At 42.5% G+C, this 20,964-nt stretch overlaps 1 protein-coding gene across 3 annotated transcripts in view; it reads left to right on the top strand.

Moving 5' to 3' along the window:
* Nucleotides 1–20,964, top strand: part of TOP3A (DNA topoisomerase III alpha) — a 36,337-nt gene that overhangs the window by 7,187 nt on the left and 8,186 nt on the right. For 2 of the 3 annotated variants that reach the window (XR_006890536.1, XM_046674979.1), the window contains exons 2-13: nucleotides 3,589–3,648; nucleotides 4,543–4,616; nucleotides 5,672–5,747; nucleotides 7,001–7,109; nucleotides 8,137–8,280; nucleotides 8,453–8,623; nucleotides 8,906–9,006; nucleotides 10,803–10,877; nucleotides 11,401–11,483; nucleotides 12,470–12,677; nucleotides 18,397–18,582; nucleotides 18,778–18,907. Coding sequence is in view for 2 of the 3 variants with exons in the window: in XM_046674979.1 (XP_046530935.1) it covers nucleotides 3,589–3,648; nucleotides 4,543–4,616; nucleotides 5,672–5,747; nucleotides 7,001–7,109; nucleotides 8,137–8,280; nucleotides 8,453–8,623; nucleotides 8,906–9,006; nucleotides 10,803–10,877; nucleotides 11,401–11,483; nucleotides 12,470–12,677; nucleotides 18,397–18,582; nucleotides 18,778–18,907 (1,417 nt within the window). In the remaining variant the exon portion in view is untranslated. Of the gene's footprint in view, nucleotides 1–3,588; nucleotides 3,649–4,542; nucleotides 4,617–5,442; nucleotides 5,550–5,671; nucleotides 5,748–7,000; nucleotides 7,110–8,136; nucleotides 8,281–8,452; nucleotides 8,624–8,905; nucleotides 9,007–10,802; nucleotides 10,878–11,400; nucleotides 11,484–12,469; nucleotides 12,678–18,396; nucleotides 18,583–18,777; nucleotides 18,908–20,964 lie in introns of those variants that run through there. The other variant, XM_046674980.1, reaches the window with a different exon arrangement.

Genomic DNA, 20,964 nt, shown 5'->3' with positions numbered 1-20,964 from the left:
GTATTTGGATGGAGTGTTCTGTATATGTCTATTAAGTCCACTTGGTTTAGCTTTTCATTTAATTCCACTGTTTCCTTGCTGATTTTCTGTCTGGATGATCTGTCCATTGATGTATGTGGAGTGTTGAGGTCCCCTACTATTACTGTGTTATTATTAATATCTTTCAGGTTTGTTAATAGTTGCTTTACATACTTTGATGTTCCTGTGGTTGGGTGCATAGATATTTATAAGTGTTATGTCTTCTTGGTGGACTGTCCCTTTTATCATTAAATATTGCCCTTCTTTGTCTCTCTTTCCCTGTCTTATCTTGAAGACTACTTTGTCTGATATAAGTATTGTGACACCTGCTTTCTTTTGTTTGCCATTAGCTTGGAATATCGTCTTCCATCCCCTCACTCTCAGCCTGTGTTTGTCATTGGAGCTGAGATGTGTTTCCTGGAGGCAGCATATTGTTGGGTCTTGTTCTTAATCCATCTCGTCACTCTGTGTCTTTTCATTGGAGAATTCAGTCCATTTACGTTTAGGGTGATTATCAATATATGAGGGCTTAATGCTGCCATTTTATCGCTCGTTTTCTGATTCTCGTGCATTTCCTTTCTTTCTCATCCCCTGTATTTTGCTCTACCAGTTGAGTTATGTGGTGTTTTTTTGTTTTCTCTTTATTTATTGTTTGTGTCTCTGTTCTGCTTTTTTGTTTAGTGGTTAACATTAGGTTTGTATTCAAAATCTCGTAGATAAGATAGTCCATTTTCTGATAGCCTCTGGTTTCCTTAGACTGAACCAATTCCCTCCCTTTCCTCTCCCCACCCCATCCTAAGTTGTTTTTCTCACATCTTATTCCACCTCGTGTTCTCATTTTGTGGTTAAAGTGACATGATTATGTTTGTTTTCTGTGTTTTCATTCCCTTTATCTTTAATGCTGTTCTTGAGTATTTGCTAACCTGTTCTGACATATAGCTACAGTTTTCTGATTTTATCTACCTATCTCCTTACTCCATGCTTTGTAACCCCCTTCTGAAGGGTGTTGAATTTTTATCAAATGCTTTTTCTGCATCAGTTGAAATGAGCAATAGAGGTTTTAAGTGAGGGAGAACCAGGGTCGTGTTTGTGTTTTCTAAAGTCACTTTGGCAGCAGAGGATTTGAAGAGCGAAAGCCTGGAGGTAGAGAGTCAGCTCTTGGAGTCGTCCATGTGAGGGTTCAGAGGCCTCAACTCTGGAGACCCTTGGAATGGTTTGTGTGGGAGCAGAGGGAATGACAGAAGCAATCAGAGTTTAACAGATACAAGTTCACTATGCTTTTACAAATTTTGATCCTTCTTCCTGGAATGATATTTTCCCTTTTTTCTCCTGATGAACTCTTCATCTTTTGAAAGAAAGAATAAAAGACAACCTAAATGTAACCTCTTTTATGAAGTCTTTCCTAAACATCCTGTCCATCCATTTCCTTCTCTGTTTCCAGATGCATTTTTGTCTCCCTTGATGATAGCAATCCTCCTTCATCGGGTTTTCTAGCTGTTGGTCCGTCTCTCTCCCAGGGAGTGTCACCTCCCTAAGAACACTGACAGGTCCTATTCTTTTATTTATCTCTCAAACAGATGAAAATCACATCAAATGACGTTATCCTTACCTTAAATTCTGATAGAGGAGTTAAATTCTGATAGAGGAGCTAAGACGGGCAGGCACACAAAACTCGGAATCAAATGGTAGCCATTGCAGCTTTATAATAGCAAAGAATTGCAATAACAGGAACTAGTAATGAAAACAGAATGGTAAAATAAATTGTATTTCCTTGTGATAGATTATTTGACATGATGGAAAGGACTTTTAAACAAATATATATGTATCTTTGAAAGAAATTCACCAAAACACAACAAGAGAGAGAATGTTTTCTGTTTCTTTTTTAACAGTGGTAATTATTGCACACAGTTCAGAGAATACAGATGTATGTCAAATAAACCATCCCCGCCGCCCACAGTAACCATTGTTGATAACTAAAAGATCTCTGAGGACTTTTCTTTGTGTGTACAATTTTTTTAAGATTTTGTGTTTATATTTAGAAAGATAAACCTTACAAAAGAATCCTACTGTCAATTTAGCGGCATCATTCTGATCAGTTCCTTGAGCGTGCTTAGAGAAGATGGGACTTGGACTCTTTTTTTTTTTTAATAGAGTGGATAGCACTGCACAAGAGGTAAGAGAGATCACAGAAGCTATGTTGTTGGTCTTCTACCAGGTGTTTTTCTTTCTCTAGGCTCCAAAACTCCACTGTATTTTGGAAGCAGCCCATTTCCCAAACACCTTCCCCAAGAGTGGGAAGTGCACGTGATTGTGTACTATCCTCACGTGGGAATTACAGGGAGGCGAGTACATCCTCAAGACTGTCCATGGGTAGAGGAGGCTGCCTGGGAGAGCCCTGGACATGGGGTCCTACACATGTTCTAGACAAGTCATTTGCCTGGAGAGGATTAGAACAGTAGATTTCAGACTGTGTTCCCAAGAGACCCAAGGGACCATGAATGTGCACCTAGGGAGCCACTTGAGTCTGGACTAGGGAGAGGCTGAGTTAGCAGGACTCGGCTTTGTTGCAGTCAGGGTGCATCAACCTTGTTATATATGAGGCTCTGTAGAAGATTTTGTTTGGGAAAGCTTCGATGCTTTCTTAAGAAGAAGTAGAAACCATTGATTAGGCAATTTCTAGTCTCTGTTCCTGAAAGAGCTTAACTAGCGATTGGAGTTTGTAGAGGGCAGTTTCTTTTCTTGACAACATTAAACCAATGAACTCTTAAGTATCAGATACTCTAACAGATTCCCTCTTTAAATTTGCCGTTATGCCTCAAAGAGAACCTCCTCCACACAGAAAGATTGCCTTTTTGAGGCTGAGGGAGAATCCTCTCGACACTGATTCTTCTTGGTCCTTGAACGTTTCCCCGTTCCCATTTTGCCTTTCTCTTGTCTTCTGGGCAGTGTTGGTGTGAAACTCACGTGCATACCTGCTTTTAACACCTGTGTAGAATGTTCATCCACAAGGGCAGCTGAAGAAGAGCTTTGTACACTGCATTCCAGTCCTGACTGGGGCTCATAGTGATACTGGATTTCAGAGCCAGAGAAACCTTATAGATAACTTTGTTCAAGAATAAAGGTTCTTGAAAGAAGTTCAGAAAGGCGAATAACTTGCCCATGGTCACCAGTTTATTGGTGTGATTGTATGACCAGGAAGTAGTAGAAATGTGTGGGGAGGAAGGAGAAAATTGTCAACAGATTTATATCCTAGTACTTTATCTGCCATTAATTTGTCATGTGACCTTGGACAAGTCCGTTCTCATGTATAAAAAGTTCTTATAATAGCTGATCTCAAGGTTACCTTCCAGCATAAAAACTGCATGGACTCTATCAAGTATATGCTTGTAACTGTGTTTTGAGGGACCACTTAGTAAATGGTCTTAGTAATTTAGTCTAGTTTTTATCTATGGGAAATACTGTTGCATTTTTAATATTCTCACTTATCAGGGTTTTGCTTGATCTTTATGCTATGGAGTCATTTTTTTAATGTAATTTATATAAGTTTTTAATTTTCATTTTGTTTTCTAGAGGGAAGGACTTTCTAAATTCAACAAGATCTATGAATTTGATTATCATCTGTATGGCCAGGTAGGTGCTGCAATATTTCTGTCATACAGCTGAAGTGTGCTTTCAGATCTATGTGCCATTTTAGTGTACATTCCTTGGGGTTTTAGTTATGGCTAAAAAGAGCAGCTGTAAATCCTCCCTAAATTGTTTGTGTTTTAAAGTTAGTTATCAAGAAGAATTAGCCTGGCCGTTGTAGAATATGTCACTGTCTTAAGAATAACTATTGTTGTAACCTGAAGATCCCTGATGACAGGTGATCATTTTATAATTTATAAGGAAGTCTCTTTTTAATAAAATATAGTCCCATCTCAGCTCTTTATAACAAGAAAGAAGCTAATATACAGTAGTTTGAGGAAATTTTAAATGCTACAGAAGGCATCATGGTACTAGAATTAGAATGGTAATTGTGTTACTATGGCTTTTGGCTTTGAAGAACTATATTTGTATTTGTTTCTTCCCAGTCACCTGTTTTTTGTTTTGTACACTTTATTTTTTTAGAGAAATTTTAGATTCAAAGTAAAATTGAGAGGAAAGTATAGAGATTTCCCACATACCCCCTGCCCCTACACATATATAGTCTTCCGCATTAATAACATCATTCATCAGAGAGGTACATTTGTTGTGATTGATGAACCTTCATTGACACATCATAATTACCAAGAGATTTGTTTACGTTAGGGTTCACTCTTGGTGGTGTATGTTCTGTGCGTTTGGACAAAAGTATAATGACATATGTCCATCATTGTATCAGACAAGGTGTTTTCACTGCTCTGAAAATCCTCTGTGCTCTGCCTCTTCGTTCCCTGTCTACCCAGCAGCCACTTTTTTTTTCTTTAATAGAAGTTCCTCTATTATTTGAATGACTTGGCAAAATGTAATTTCTAAAAGACTAACTCGAATTTTGTTATCATCCAGAATGTTACCATGATAATGACTTCAGTTTCTGGACACTTGCTGGCTCATGATTTCCAGATGCAGTTTCGCAAATGGTCAGTACAATTCCTGGGGGAAGAACTTTTTGATTATTACAGTAAGGTTTGAAATACCACAGGAATTTTAAGGCATGTTGATCTTACTGTGTAACTTAAACGTAATACAGTTTTACGTCATTTAATGATGGGGATACATTCTGAGAAATGCATCGTTTGGCGATTTTGTCATTGTGCGAACATCATAGAGTATACTTGTACAAGCCTACATGGTATAGCCTACTACACACCTAGGCTATATGGTACTTGTTATATGGGACCACTATTGTATATGCGGTCCATCGTTAACCAAAAACATCATTATGTGGCGCGTGGCTGTACTAAGATGACTGACTGAGTCCATTTGAGCTGTTGTAACAAAATGCCATAGACTGAGTGGCTTATAAACAGCGGAAATTTATTTCTCCCAGTTATGGAGGCTGGCAGTGTGAGGCCAGAGTGCCGGCATGGTCAAGTGAGGCCTGCCTTCTAGGTTGCAGACTGCTGACCTCTCCTTGTGTCCTCACATGGTGGACGGCTCTAGGGAGCTCTGTGGGGTCCCTTTTATAAGTGCACTAATCTCTTTCATGAGGCTCTACCCTCAGGACCTAATCACCTCCCAGAGGCCCCACCATCTGATACCATCACTTTGGGGTTAGATTCCAACATGTGAATTTTGGGAGAGGACACAAATCGTAGAGACCGTTGCAATGACCTGGGATTAACTGATTCGTTGTGACTTTTTACTGTATGTTTAGAATAAACAGTCACTCTTAGGTGTGTTCTCCCCCAAATAACCAGAGCTTTTTCATGCAGCCATTGGATTACGTGTATCCTCTTGCTGCAGATGTGTATGAAAGGATTCCAGAAGTTCTTCGCAGCTCCTGTTAATTGTCGTGGGAAGTGGACAGTGTACAGAGGGTCATAGCCTTGCTTTTAATCCTGGCATCTAATGTGAGACTTTTTTGTTGGGCATCTATCCATGAGTGCACTGGAGCAATTTTTTCTTATTAAAATGGAGGACTTTCCATCATGTGCTGAGGTAGGATTGTTTTGTGTTTTTATTTCTTTTGTAGGCAGAGCTGCAATCCCCTTGTCCTCTTTGAAGCAGAAATTGAAAAGTACTGCCCAGAGAATTTTGTAGACATCAAGGTAGGATCTTGTGGAAGATATATGGCACTGGAGTTGAACAACCCAAAATAATGGAACTGAGTGATTTCTGTAGTCTGAATGCATTAGAATTTAGAAAGAGAGATTTCCACCAAACTAAGTACCATGATTTAAAAAATTATTCCCACCCATTGTATAAATGAGGCCGTTTAAACTAAGTGGCCAGGGAGCTGAAGTAAGCCTTTTTATGAAGGGTAGTTGTTTAAGTAAACACTAGGAATAAGTATTGTTAAATTATTAATTCTAGGGGCCGGCCCAGTGGCACAGTGGTTAAGTGCGCACATTCAGCTTTGGTGGCCCGGGATTCGCTGGTTCGCATCCCAGGTGCAGACATGGCACAACTCGTCAAGCCATGCTGTGGCAGGTATCCCACATATAAAGTAGAGGAAGATGGGCACGGATGTTAGCTCAGGGCCAGTCTTCCTCAGCAAAAAGAGGAGGATTGGCAGATGTTAGCTGAGGGCTGAGCTTCCTCAAAAGAAAAAAAAGAAATTAATTCTGGCTCCCACCCCACCACTACTTGGAATGAAGAGACTACAAGCTATAAATGGTCATTTGACAGTAAGTTGTGAGTGCTCAAGAATCAGGGCACCTGAAGTTGGTTCAATGCTAACTGGGAACCCTTCTTGGGGTGAAAATTAGAGGTTAACTTGTTTTTGTTGTTGTTGTTTTGAGGAAGATTAGCTCTGAGCTAACATCTGCTGCCAATCCTCCTCTTTTTGCTGAGGAAGACTGGCCCTGAGCTCACATCCGTGCCCATCTTCCTCTACTTTATATGTGGGACGCCTACAACAGCATGGCTTGCCAAGTGGTGCCATGTCTGCTTGGCAAGTCATGATCCAAACCAACAAAACCCAGGCCACTGAAGCGGAACATGCGCACTTAACCGCTGCACCACTGGGCCGGCCGAGGTTAACTTGTTTTAAGCAGGACATAATCAGGACCACTATAGTTAGAAGTGTGTGTTAGAGCTGCATTTCAGGTTTCTTCATGCTGTATAGTTGTATTAAACCCTGTGTTCCATAAACTCCTTAATAAGTCTGTGACTCTAAGCTGGAGAATTGTCCGAGGACCTCCCATCCTTAGAACTGGTAAGAACAGTTTCCTCTGGTCTCTTTTTCTCACCGAGTTGGCACACTCAAGAACATCGTTAAGTGTTCAGTCAGATCTGTTTAGTGTAGAGGTGTAAAGTAAGTGCTCTGTTCTCACTGCTCTTTCCCCACTGGGAACTTCAGAAAACTCTGGAACGAGAGACTCGGCAGTGTCAGGCCCTGGTGATCTGGACCGACTGTGATAGAGAAGGTGAAAATATTGGGTTTGAGATTATCCACGTATGCAAGGCTGGTAAGTGATGCCACTTCTGAGTCTCTATACTTTGGGACCTTGTAAATAGATGGTTCTCCTGTATATCTGTGCGAGTGGCTGTGGCTGAGCTCCTCCCCCTGTCCTCTCCCTCCTGGATCCATCTATGAGTCTCACTGGCTGGGTATCCTGGAGCAAGTCACTGAACCCTTGGGAATCTCCACTTCCTCATCTGGAAAGTCAGACTGGTCTGACACAGTTCTTAGGGCTGCATGAGGACTAAATGACTTTACAAGTGGTATAGACCCTGTAGTTCAGGGCTTGTTATGTGTTAGGTCCAAGTAGATTGCCAGCTCCTTGAGAGCAAGAACTTTATATTCTGTTGTTTACAATTGTATGTAGAATATTTACAAAACAATGTATACACCATATGTAAAGTATGAAGAATAATTCTATGTTTATCGAATGTTTGAAGAATACTCTATTTGTTTATCTCCTATATTCTTTGTATAGTGCCTGAGTAGTAATAAACAGTTGTTGAAGTGAATGGAAATGGCTCTGAAGGGTTAGTGATTTTAGGTGCTGTGGAGGAAGGCCGTTCTCAGGCTTCGCAGGCTGGGGTTGCTGCTCCCTGACTGTCTTCGTGTCTGAAGCTGTGTGACTCCTGGGGTTTAAATACATCGACAGTCAGGAGCAGTATCTGTGTCCTGTGTTATTTCCGTAACAGGACACGAAATTCCCCCCAGAGGACCTTTTAATGAACAACATTCTTCTTTTCCCTAAAGGTCTAAGAGAGCAAGTGAGGTTAAAGTGGCAAAAGGCTTACCGGAGAGCTTTAGTTAACAGCTCAGATTTGCTCCACCATTATTTCTGACAACACTCAGTGTAGCAGTTATACTGAAGTTTCCCTCTTACACGGCATACCGTTAATTTCACCTAATCACGGAAATCGGATGCCTCACAGCTTCTTGAACTGATTCAGCCTCCGTTCGGGTGGTTTAAGGAAAGCAGGCCCTTCATGATGAGCCTGGTGTGATTTGACTCTGACCTCGGTGACTCTGTTCCGCAGTGAAGCCCAGTCTGCAGGTGTTGAGAGCTCGTTTCTCCGAGATCACCCCCCGAGCTGTCAGGACAGCCTGTGAAAACCTGACCGAGCCCGATCAGAGAGTGAGCGATGCTGTGGACGTGAGGCAGGAGTTGGACCTGAGGATTGGTGAGGAGCTGGACCAACTCGTCTGATGACCCACATGGGAGCCCCACATGGGCTATTGGGTGTTGGGTTGTAGAACCAAACGTGAGGTTTGTGTGTAAATATGTGCACCTAGCTTTGACCTTGCAGCCCATCATTTTCTCATTCGTTCGTTCTTTCCATTCTTACTTTCCAGGAGCTGCCTTCACTAGGTTCCAGACCCTGAGGCTTCAGAAGATTTTCCCCGAGGTGTTGGCAGAGCAGCTGATCAGTTATGGCAGCTGCCAGTTCCCAACACTGGGGTTCGTGGTGGAGAGGTTCAAAGCCATTCAGGCTTTTGTCCCAGAAATATTCCACAAAATTAAAGGTAAATCTGGGGGAGTTGTTTATGGTATGGAACCTAAGGGCCTAGGAATAACCAGGGGCACCATGGAGCATCAGTGGCAAATGGCACTAATTAAATGTGTGATGTTTTAGTCTTGCTGCCCTTCACCCTACCCCATTAATGATATTCAGAATCTAGGTAAAGTTTACTGATCTTCTCTATATCATACTCCTTTGACTGTCACTGTAATACACCTTTTCCTATCTGTTATAGCATATGGCTTCTCTGAGTCATGGCCTTCCTGTTTGTCTTTCCCTGTTACAGTAACTCATGACCACAAAGATGGAATTGTAGAATTCGGCTGGAAAAGGCATCGTCTCTTTAACCACACAGCCTGTCTTGTCCTCTATCAGCTGTGTATGGAGGTAAGAAATATTTTGAAATCTTAATGATCCAGGAAAACCATTCTGCACTTTCCAAAGCCACCCCATGTCTGTTGGCAGAGGGGATCTTGTCCCATTTTCCCAATGAACTGTAGCTGTCAGTTTGCATCTCAAGCCATCACTTTGTGGGGACCAGTGAGACTAGGATCCCGTGAAAAGAGCACTAAAAAAACATGGAAGGAAAGGATCTGTAGAACTTTTAGGTAAAATCAGAAATTTTACGAACTGTATAGCTGAAATCCCTTCCCAATTATACCATCACCAGAGGTGAATAAGGATCAGCTAGACCAGTCTGGATCATAGACCTCTGGAGCTGGAAGGAATTTGGACAGCATCTGGTCCAACTCCCTCTTCCATTCATCAGGTCATCAAATCTAGAGAGGTGAAAGTGACAAACAGGTGAACAAGTCAACTTCACACAGCAACACATGCTTGGAAGTAAAAGTAGGGTAAAGGAGTAGAGAATGGCCTGGGGCAGGGAGGGGGCTATTCCAGGTTGGCGATCATGAAAGGCATCTCAGTGGTGACATTCAAATGAGGGCCAGGGTGATTAGCAGGAGACAGCCACAAGAGGACCTGAGGGAAGCTTGTGTCAATAGAGCAGCATATGCAAAGGACCACGACCAGCTCAAGTCAGAGGCCAGTCAGTCACCAAGTTGCAACCCTTAGACTGACTGTCCGTATTGTGATGTTGCTTCTTGTCAGTCAGCACATAATATCCTGTTTTAACCCAGAGGCTGCACCCAGAGATACCTAAATAAAACTCAGCTCTCTGGGTTTGGTGAGTCAGTATGCCTCTTGGCTGTAGCCCACTGGCAGGTTTATTGATTTGCTAAGGAGGAGTCAGAACTGCTGAGCACCTGGTACGTGCCAGACACACTGTATGCTACATGTTAGTTTATTTAAGGGCGCTTGTGAGGGTGGTGATGCTCTCCCCATTTTACAGATGAGGACGCTACAGAAAGTTAAGTAACTTGGGCACAGCATAGTGGAGCTAGTAAGGGGCAGAGCACAAACTGGATGCCAGTGTGTCTGACTCTTGAGCTCCTGCAGACCATGCTGCCTCCCAGGAGTCACCCTCTCTATCCAGTACTCCACTCTTTGACCTTGAAGATCATACAACCACCTGGTGTGTCTGTGACACTGCACATTTGTCTGTTCAATTAAAAATACCTGCCCTTTTTCTACTTTACTAGGATATGATGTAGGAAGACAGAGGGGATATGGCAGAGGGGATACTTTGAGCTTGTTGTCAAGAGCACCTAGTCCTCAGTCTATCTGGAGTGACAAATTTAGATTTTTGTATACAAATATCCTCATTAACAAATCACTTAAACTGAGTTTTTTGTCCATTTTCAGTCTCTCAAAATTATGAAGTTGATCTTAAGATTAGAGTTCTCCAGCTTGTGTTATGTAATTTCTCCTATTTCTAACTCTATATTATCAGAATTAAAAAAAAAAATAGTAACACGATGCATGTGTAGATAGGAACTATACTTAGGAGATGCATAGGCTGTTGTATTTCGTAGGCTCTGGAGGAGGCATCTTAGGCCTTGTGAAATTGCCCCTCAAAGTGTTGGTTTGAGCAGGAAGGTGGTGATGGCGTCCATCACACTGTGTAGTATAAACCAGCATTATGTGGCGCACTCTCACGGGCTGGAGCAGGGGCCTCTGCTGGCAATGAGTGTGATCGGAATGCTGAGTAGGGCTTGTTATAGGAAAATTGGGGAAGATGCATCAGCAGGTTAAAGTGGTCTCTGCTTTTCCTGGCTTTCTAGGATCCCAGGGCGACCGTGGTGGAGGTCAGGTCTAAGGCAAAGAGCAAGTGGAGGCCTCAAGCTTTGGACACTGTGGTATGTTCTAGAGGGACTGGGCCAGCCCCTGAGGAGCTCTGACTTCCTGTTGTTGGGACCAGGGTTCTGCCTCAGACAGTGGCCCAGTGGCAGGAACCATCACCCTTCACAGGGCCGCAGAGGAAAATGCTTGGAAAAAGCAGAAACCCCAAAACATGGGCCTCCTTGGCCTCTTAATGCTTTTTTTTTTTAAGTGAAGAAATGCAATATAACTACTTGAAGTGGGGTTTGGAAAACAAAAACAGGAAAATAAATCACCCGTCATCTTGTCATCCTTATGGGATCACTGATATAATCTTGATGTCTTCTCTTCTTATTTTGTTATTTGCTTATTTGTTATAGCATTGTAATTGGAATAGCTCTGCCTGGCAGGCCCAGAACTCTTTCTTCAGCAGTCTTTCTCCCTCTGTGTGACAGCAGTTGGAGTGACGGGGTCAGACAGTTGTGAAGATGAGTTGTGTGATCGTGTTGTGCCCTCTGACTCACGTACTATACCCTAACGTTCCTGTTGATACTTTAACAGGAGCTTGAAAAGCTGGCTTCTCGAAAGTTGAGAATAAATGCTAAAGAAACCATGAGAATTGCCGAAAAGCTGTACACTCAAGGGTAAGTATTCTACTTTTGGGAATAGAATTTGATGCATCTTTATCAGGGTGAAATATTTTAGAAATAGAGCTTGTAGGGAAACACAGGCTGTCTCGATGGCTAAGCTCTGAAGTAGAATTTTGACATTGCCTTCTCTTTTCTGATATGGAAAAGACATTTCAAATCATTTATTTCCTAAAACGATTAATACTATTTACTATATACTATTATATTACTATATATTATATACTATTTACTATATAGTAAATTCAGATCCCACTCTTACTGCTCAGCACCTCCCTTGGGGCCCTGGCAGGTGGCGAGCAGCACCTTCAGGAGTTGTTTGCCTGTTGTAAATGATCCTGCCTCAGGGGTCATGAGCACCCTGGGGCCGTCCAGTGACAGTGTGGTCCACACTGGCCGATGTGGCAGCTGCTTGCCACAGGTGATTATTGAGCACTTGAAATTTGGCTTATCCAAAATGGGATATGCTCTAAGTATAAAATATATACTGGGTTTTAGGGGGAAAAAATGTACGTGATCTCAATAATGTTTAAGGGGCTAATAGAAAATTTGAGATTACATGTAGGGTCCACATTATCCTTTAAGAAAAGTTGTAGAAGCACACAGTGTTGCACCTGTCGGTGCCGTGGGGCACATCGTGGGGTTGCTCTGTCAGACTGGCGCTAGAGAGGGCCAAGGATGTGCCTCAGGCCAGCAGCTGCTGGCAGAGCTGAGCTGTAGTGAGCTTGCCCTACACTGTGCTGCCTCTCTCATTGATCCTTTGGCTTCTTTGAGTGTCCTAGCAAGAGAGCCTACTGCTCCCCAGCACTTTAGGGCATCACATCTCAGAACTTTAATCAATGTAGGTAACCTGCGTTACCTTCCATTGAGTTGGCTGGATTGGATTGGTTAATGCAGCTGTCACCAGGTGTTTTCAATCTCATTCGTTTGTTTATAGACCAGTTGTAGCAATTTCTCATTCCATTTGTTTGCCTTTGTTTTAGGTACATCAGCTATCCACGAACTGAAACAAACATTTTCCCCAGAGACCTAAACCTGACGGCGCTGGTGGAGCAGCAGACCCCGGATCCACGCTGGGGGGCCTTTGCCCAGAGCATTTTAGAGCGGGGTGGCCCTACCCCACGCAACGGGAACAAATCTGACCAAGCTCACCCTCCTATCCACCCCACCAAATACACCAGCAACCTACAGGTTGGTTTCCCTGCCTGTGCTGCTTGCTGGAACCCGGAGGGAGGTGAGGGTTCAGTAGTAGGATTTGAATTTCCTCTGTGGGCTCTTATTTTAGGAACTAAGTGATTTTAAGATATCCCTTCCGTTTTGGAAAAGAGATGTCAGTGTTAAAATTCTCCTGTTTCACCATCTTCTGCCTGGCTTTCATGAAAGACCCCCATGGTGGGCTCTGTTCTCTATCCAGCCCCATTTCCGCACTCTGTCAGCTCCCTCTGCTGCTTCGATGATCCCTCCACACACGAACTAGGCAGTTCACGTTTCCTGTACCTCCTCAGCCCCCACACCCACATGGAACTGCTTGGCCTTCTCGATCCTTGTTAACTAGAAGAATCCTGTCTATCCTTCCAAGACCAGATCAGTTTCCATCTGTTCCCGAAACTTTACCATCACCCTCCTGTCATACCCCAGCCACTGCAGGGTTTCTACACTCAGCTGTCCTTGAGCGTGTCATGTTTCAGTCATTTTCTCAGCTGGGGAATGAGCTCCTTGAGGGCCGGAACTAGTCAGGCTTGTTTGGCATCTGCAGGCTTCTCGCAAAGCTAAGTAAATGTCTTTTTTTCTTTCTTTTAATAACATGTATTGTTCTTGCTAACTTTAGAAGTAATGCATGTTCATTTTAGACAATTTAGAAATGTAAAAGATTATAAGGAAGAAATAAATCACCTGGAATCTTACCTCCTACCAAGAACCACCTTTTTTCTATGCATGGGTGTAATACTCTTGCAATAAAATTATAACCTTGAATAGCTTTGTAAGCTGCTTTTTTCTGTTTTATATCATGAGCATTTCCCCATATGCTGAAATATTTTAAAGTATGATATTTAGTGATTGCACAGATGTACCGTGATTTATTTTGCCAAGTCTCTTTTCGAAAGATTGTTTCCAACTTTTTTTTAAATGAGATCATATTGGCTTATAACATTGTGTAAATTTCAGGTGTACATTACTATATTTCACTTTCTTATATAGTGCGTTGTGTTCACCACCAATAGTCTAATTTTTATCTGTCACCATACTTGTGTGCCCCTTTATGCCTTTTTCCCTCCTCCTGCCCCTCCTCCTTTGGTAACCACTGATCTGTTCGCCATATCTATGTGTTTGTTTATCTTCCACATGTGAGTGAAAATTCATATGGTATTTGTGTTTCTCTGACTTATTTCACTTAACGTAATACCCTCAGGGTCCATCCGTGTTGTCACAAATGGCATGATTTTGTCTTTTTTTATGGCTGGGTAGTATTCTATTGTGTATATATACCACATCTTTATGATGGGCACTTGGGTTGCTAGCATGTCTTGGATATTGTGAATAATGCTGCAAGGAACATAGGGGTGCCTAAATCTCTTTGAATTGTTGATTTCATGTTCTTTGGATAAATACCCAGCAGTGGGATGGCTGGGTCATATAATATTTCTATTTTTAATTTTTTAAGAAATCTCCATACTGTTTTCCATAGTGGCTATACCAGTTTTGCATTCCCGCCAGAAGTGTATGGGGATTCCCTTTTCTCCACACCCTCTCTAACACTTGTTATTTCTTGTCTTGTTAATTATAGCCATTCTGATGGGTGTGAGGTGACATCTGATTGTAGTTTTGATTTGAATTTCACTAATAATTAGATTATTGAACATCTTTTCATGTGCCTGTTGGCCATCTGTGTATTTTCTTTGGAAAAATGTCTATTCGTATCCTCTGCCTGTTTTTTTTTTTCAATTGAGTTAATGATAGGTTACAATATTGTGAAATTTCAGTTGTACATTAATGTTTGTCATTCGTGTTGTAGGTGCACCACTTCACCCTTTGTCCCCACCCCCCACCCCACCTTTCCCCTGGTAGCCACTAAACTGTTCTTAGTCCACATTTTTAAATTCCTCATATGAGTGGAGTCATACACAGATTATCCTTCTCTAGCTGGCTTATTTCACTTAACATAATTCCTTCAAGGTCCATCCATGTTATTGCAAATGGGACGATTTTGTTCTGTTTTACAGCTGAGTAGTATTCCATTGTATATATGTACCACATCTTCTTTATCCATTCATCTGTTGATGGGCACTTAGGTTGCTTCCATGTCTTGGCTATTGTAAATAATGCTGCAATGAACATTGGGGTGCATAGGACTTTTGGGATTGCTGACTTCAAGCTCTTTGGATAAATACCCAGTAGTGGGATGGCTGGATTGTATGGTAGTTCTATTTTTAATTTTTTGAGGAATCTCCATACTGTTTTCCATAGTGGCTGCACCAGTTTGCATTCCCACCAGCAGTGTATGAGGGTTCCTTTTTCTCCACAACCTCTCCAACATTTGTTACTATTAGTTTTAGATATTTTTGTCATTCTAATGGGTATAAGGTGATATCTTAGTGTAGTTTTGATTTGCATTTCCCTGATGATCAGCGATGATGAGCATCTTTTCATGTGCCTATTGGCCATCCGTGTATCTTCTTTGGAGAAATGTCTGTTCATGTCTCCAGCCCATTTTTTGATTGGGTTGCTTGATTTTTTGTTGTTGAGTTGTGAGAGTTCTTTATATATTAAGGATATTAAGCCTTTGTCAGATATATGACTTGCAAATATTTTTTCCCAGTTAGTGGGTTGTTTTTTTGTTTCAATCCTGTTTTCATTTGCCTTAAAGAAGCTCTTTAGTCTGATGAAGTCCCATTTGTTTATTCTTTCTATTGTTTCCCTTCTCTGAGAAGGCATGGTGTCCAAAAAGATCCTTTTAATACTGATGTCAAAGAGTGTACTGCCTACGTTTTCTTCTAGAAGCCTTATGGTTTCAGGTCTCACCTTTAGGTCTTTGATCCATTTTGAGTTTATTTTGGTGAATGGTGAAAAAGAATGGTCAATTTTCATTCTTTTACAAGTGGCTTTCCAGTTTTCCCAGCACCACTTGTTGAAAAGACTTTCTTTTCTCCATTGTATGCCCTCAGCTCCTTTGTCAAAGATAAGCTGTCCATAGATGTGTGGTTTTATTTCTTGCCTCTGCCCGTTTTTTGACTGAGTTTTTTTTGTTGTTCGGTCGTATGAGTTCTTTATATGTTTTGGAAATTAACCCCTTGTCAGATAATTTGCAAATATTTTCTCCCAGTTGGTGGATTTTCTTTTCATTTTGTTGATGGTTTCCTTTGCTATGCAGAAGCTTTTTTTTTAAGATTTTATTTTTCCTTTTTTTCCCAAAGCCCCCCGGTACATAGTTGTGTATTTTTAGTTGTGGGTCCTTCTACTTGTGGCATGTGGGATGCAACCTCAGCATGGCTTGATGAGCGATGCCATGTCCCCGCCCATGATCCGAACTGGCGAAACCCTGGGCCGCCAAAGCAGAGCGCAGGAATTTACCGCTCGGCCATGGGGCCGGCCCCTGCAGAAGCTTGTTAATCTGATCTAGTCCTATTTGTTTTTTCTTTTGTTTCCCTTGTCTGAGTAGACGAGGTATTCAAAAAGATAACTGCTTTGAGACCTATGTCAGAAAGTGTATTGCCTATATTTTCTTCTAGGAATTTTATGTTTTCAGGTGTTACATTCAAGTCTTTAATCCATTTTGAATTAATTTTTGTGTGTGGTGTAAGATCATTCTTTTGCATGTGGATGTCCAGTTTTCTCAGTATCACTTATTGAAGAGACTTTCCTTTCTACACTGTGTTCTTGGCTCCTGTGTCTAAGATTTGCTGTCCGTAGATGTATGGTTTTATTTCTTGGGTCTCAGTTCTGTTCCACTGATAAGTGTGTCTGTTTTTCTGCCAGTACCATGCTGTTTTGATTACTATAGCTTTGTAGTATAATTTGAATTCAGGAAGTTTGATATCTCCAACTTTGTTGTAATTGATTGATGTAATTAGGAGTTCTATTGGCTTCATGTACTTGTATGTCCAGTTCCTTCCCCTGGTTTGGGAAGTTCTCAGCTACTGTTTCTTTGAACAAGATCTCTGCTCCTTTCTCCCTCTGAGATACCTATGATCCTCGTTTTACTTTTCCTAATTGAGTTGGGTGTTTCTTGAAGAATTTCTTCATTTTTTTAAAATCTCAGTTCCCTCTTCCCGCTTCACGTGAAGCATTACTAGGTTTCTATCTTCAAGCTCACTAATTCTCTCCTCTGTAACGTCTGCTCTGTTTTTTATGTTTTCTATATTAATTTTTATCTCATTGTGTTCTTCATATACAGAATTTGTTTGGTTCTTTTTTTAGAGCTTCAGTTTCTTTGTTGAAGTATTTCTTCTGTTAATTAATTTCCTTCCTGAGCTCATTAAACTTTGTTTTGTTTTGCTTGAGGAAAATTAGCCCTGAGCTAACATCTGTGCCAGTCTTGCTCTATTTTGTATGTGGGTCATTGTGGCAGCATGGCAGACAAGTGGTGTGCGTATGTCCACGCCAGTGATCCAAACCCACAATCCTGGGCCACGAAAGTGGAGCATGCAGAACATTAACCGTTGGGCCAGGAGTCTGCCCTGAACTGTTTGCTGAGTTTTCTTGTTTTCTTTATGACAAATACTTTGAATATCTGTCACTTAGATTGTAGTCTTCTCTGACTTCAGGTTTGGTTTCTGGGGAATTGTCGTTTTCCTTCTGTTCTATTGTGTCACTGTAGTTCTTCCTGGTATCTGTTGAGTGGACCCTCTGCCAGTGCATTTGTGGTAATAATCACCTTTTCTTATTTGGGTGTGGCTTTGGTTACTTTGCTTCTGGTCATCTATGCCTCATGTTCCTCCACTGACTCTCCGTGGACTCAGACACTGTGCCCCATGCACCGCTTCACTGCTGTTCCTGGGTTGTCTTGGGGTGCTGCTTGCACCCCTGCCAAAAGTGCTGGGTTTACAGGCGTCACTGTCACTGTCACTGTCGGCAGCTTGGGGACCCAGGGACTTGTATGCAGTCCCTGCTGCTAGTGGAGAGCTGGTGTCAGGCTTGCAACCACTGGGGCCTGGGCCACTGGTTCTGCTATGGTTCCTGATGCTTCTGGTCACAGATTCCACCTGCCACTGCTTCAGATGTGTAACTGCATGGATCTCTCAGGTGTCCTGTTGTAGGGAATCCTCTCTTGGTTCATGGGTGTCCATTTAGTTGTAACAGGGGAGAGACAAAGGGAACAGCTCACCACCATGATGCTGATGTCACGCCTGTTTCCAACTTTTAGATACATGATATACTGTAGTTAACATTTGTATAGATAACTATTTGTGCAGATCTCTCATTATTTCCTTTGAATACATCCTTAGAAGGAGAATTATTGGATATGATTATGAACATCTTATGGGCTTTTGATAGATTGAGCCTCACTGAATCCTTGTCTACTGAATTGATAGAAAATCACCACAAACCTTGTGTTCATCACATTGGTCTAAGACTGCCAGGCGCATCTTTATGTGTCTTATATACACGTGGTCTCTTAACTTATTATGCTTTCTCCTTCTTTGCTGCTTCACTTCCCAGTCTTGAGGGCAGATGACTCCCTTTCTTATCTTTGCCTGATTATTTGAGGTTTATTAGCCTAAACCCATAAGCACGCAGAACATTTGGCTGGCACTCCACATTAGTGCGGGGGGCTGCAGGAGTGGTGTGCTCTGTTCTGTGCAGAACTTTAGGCTGAAGGGTGGCATTAACCAGGTTAAACTACCAAGGATGCTGAGATCCTTGAGAGGTAATATTCTGGAGGGAGTTTCAGGCTCTTTTCTTTTCTCTGTAGGGAGACGAACAGCGACTATATGAGTTTATCGTTCGCCATTTCCTAGCTTGCTGCTCCCAGGATGCGCAGGGGCAGGAGACCACTGTGGAGATTGACATCGCTCAGGAGCGCTTTGTGGCCCATGGCCTCGTGATCCTGGCCCGAAACTATCTGGATGTATACCCATATGATCACTGGAGTAACAAGGTGATAAATCATAGGTCCAGTCAGAGGTCAGAATCCGTGTCTCACCCTGTGGGCCTCAGGGAGAGGGAAGGATAGTCATGTTCCAAACCTGGTGCCATCTGATGGAGCAGGGCCTTGTTCTTTGAAATGGATGTTGTCTTCTGCCTGATTGCCACAGCAGGATGGTTTGACTGACGCTTCTCCTGCTTTCTGTAGACCCTCCCTGTCTATGACAGAGGCTTCTGCTTTCAGCCCAGCACTGTGGAGATGGTGGATGGGGAGACCAGTCCACCCCAGCTGCTCACTGAAGCCGACCTCATTGCCCTCATGGAGAAGCATGGCATCGGTCAGTAGTGTGTCGTCATGGTAACCAGCAGCTCTTGAGTGCTGTGCATGTACCAGGCACTATATCTCTTCTGATCTTCATGAGAACTCCACTGTGGGTGTTATATTCTCCACCCCACTTTATAGCTGAACTGAGGCTTAGAGAAGTTAAGAACTTACCTAAAGTCACAGACTGTGTTATTAAAACCTGAGTTCGAATAACTCTACAGTCAATATTCTTAAGCGCTGCTCTGCACCATCCATATAAGGACATAGACGTTTCCCATAACTCAGAGGTCTCAGCTGGGAGCACCCTTCCCACGTCCTCTTCATAGACTCTATTTTTAGCCTACACAGGGATTTTTTTGTTGTTTTTTGTTTTATTTTTAATAAGGTACCAACATTTAAAACTTGAGAGATTCCTCATAAAAATCTGTATCTTCATCTCTGGAAGTATCAGAAGGTCTGGCAACCTGAGCCTTCACTCCCGCGTGGAAGCGGCCGCTTGGCTCTGCGTGGCAGCCCTCTCCAGATATGCATTCTCAATTGCTAACACTTGGCTTCGCTCACCTACTCGTTATGTGCCAGGCCCCTGAGGAGTCTGAGTTTGCCACCCGGCTGTTAGCCATGGGTCGCTATATGCTTAGCGTTTATTAAAACATGTCCCATAATTGTTTAAGAATCAGAAATCAGGTTTCAAAAAGAGAAAACTGGGCCAGAATTTTTTTCCCACTAAGTCCTGAGGCCCAGGGTTTACAAGTGGGTCCCTGTAGCTGATCTGCTGCCCCCTTGTCAGTTTTCGTCACGGCTCCAAGGATTGTCTCTGGCAAAGGTAGTCCAGAAGGGCCAGCGGCACAATGGAGAGGGAAGTGGATGGAGGGTGAGTGCGACTCCCTGGGGTGTCCAAAGCAAGCCGTTCCCTCTGGGGCACAGCTGCCTCATTAGAAAGTGAGTTTTGTTTGACTTAGGAAGAAGCACTCCCACCTGCAGTCCACTGGCCATCACTGTACTCTCCAGAAAGCCATCGGTTTAGGTAAAATGAGAGCTAGTTTACCCGTCATGATTTAGTCATGAAAAGTTTAAGGCCCTAAGAGCTAGACCTTGGTCTAGGGCCTGGGGACGCAAAGAGGCCTCCCCGTCAGGAGAAGCAGACCAAACCAGCACACTAAATACAGTGTAACGGCTTCTGCACGGAGCAGGCGGGGCCTTAACACCTCATAGGAAGAATTCCTTATGAATGAAGTCAAGCCCAGCATAGGCAGGGCCTGAGGAATGACACAGGAACAGGAAAGCACATGCCACTGTGGCGGGGGCATGAGGTGAAGGGGGGTTGTGTCATAGAAGGTGAGGCAGGGCCTGGTGCACCAGGCTGAGGGGTTCCAATGTTGGCCCCTGGTCAGCAGAGAACCATCTAAGATTTCTAAGGAAAGGAGCAATATAGAGCTACATTTTTAAAGAATGTTAACAGCTTTATTGAGATATAATTCACATACCATCCAATTCATTGATTTGAAATGTACAATTCAGTATTTAGTATATTCACAAAATTGTGGAACCATCACCACAATCAATTTTAGAATATATTTATCGCCTCACAAAGAAACTCCACACCCATTAGTAGTCACTCCCCGTTCCCCCTCGTCTCCAGTCCTCCCCGCCCTAGGCAACCACTAATCTTTCTGACTCAATAGATTTGCCTGTTTTAGATATTTCTTATAAATGGAACTGTGCAATACGTGGCCGTTTATAACTGGCTTCTTTCACTGAGCATATTGTCAGGGTTCATCCGTGTTGCAGCATGTCTCAGGACTTCATTCCTTTTCATAAGTGAACACTATCTCATATGGATGGACCGTGTATACGTTGAAGGGATCTGTATGTTGCATAGCCGTTCATCAGTTGGACATTTGGATGGTTTCCATTTTTTGGCTAGTATCAATAATGCTGCTATGAACGTTTGTATACAAGTTCTTGAGTGGACATGTTTTCACTTCTTTTGGGTATATTCCTAGGAATAGAATTGCTGGGTCGTACGATAACTATGTTTAACCTTTTGAGGAACGTCCAGACTGTTTTTCA

Source organism: Equus quagga, chromosome 11 (genome assembly GCF_021613505.1).
Source record: "Equus quagga isolate Etosha38 chromosome 11, UCLA_HA_Equagga_1.0, whole genome shotgun sequence".
In the NCBI taxonomy this organism is placed as follows: Eukaryota; Metazoa; Chordata; class Mammalia; order Perissodactyla; family Equidae; genus Equus; species Equus quagga.
Note: the sequence above shows the minus strand (reverse complement) of the source record. Positions and strands in the feature narration are given on the sequence as shown.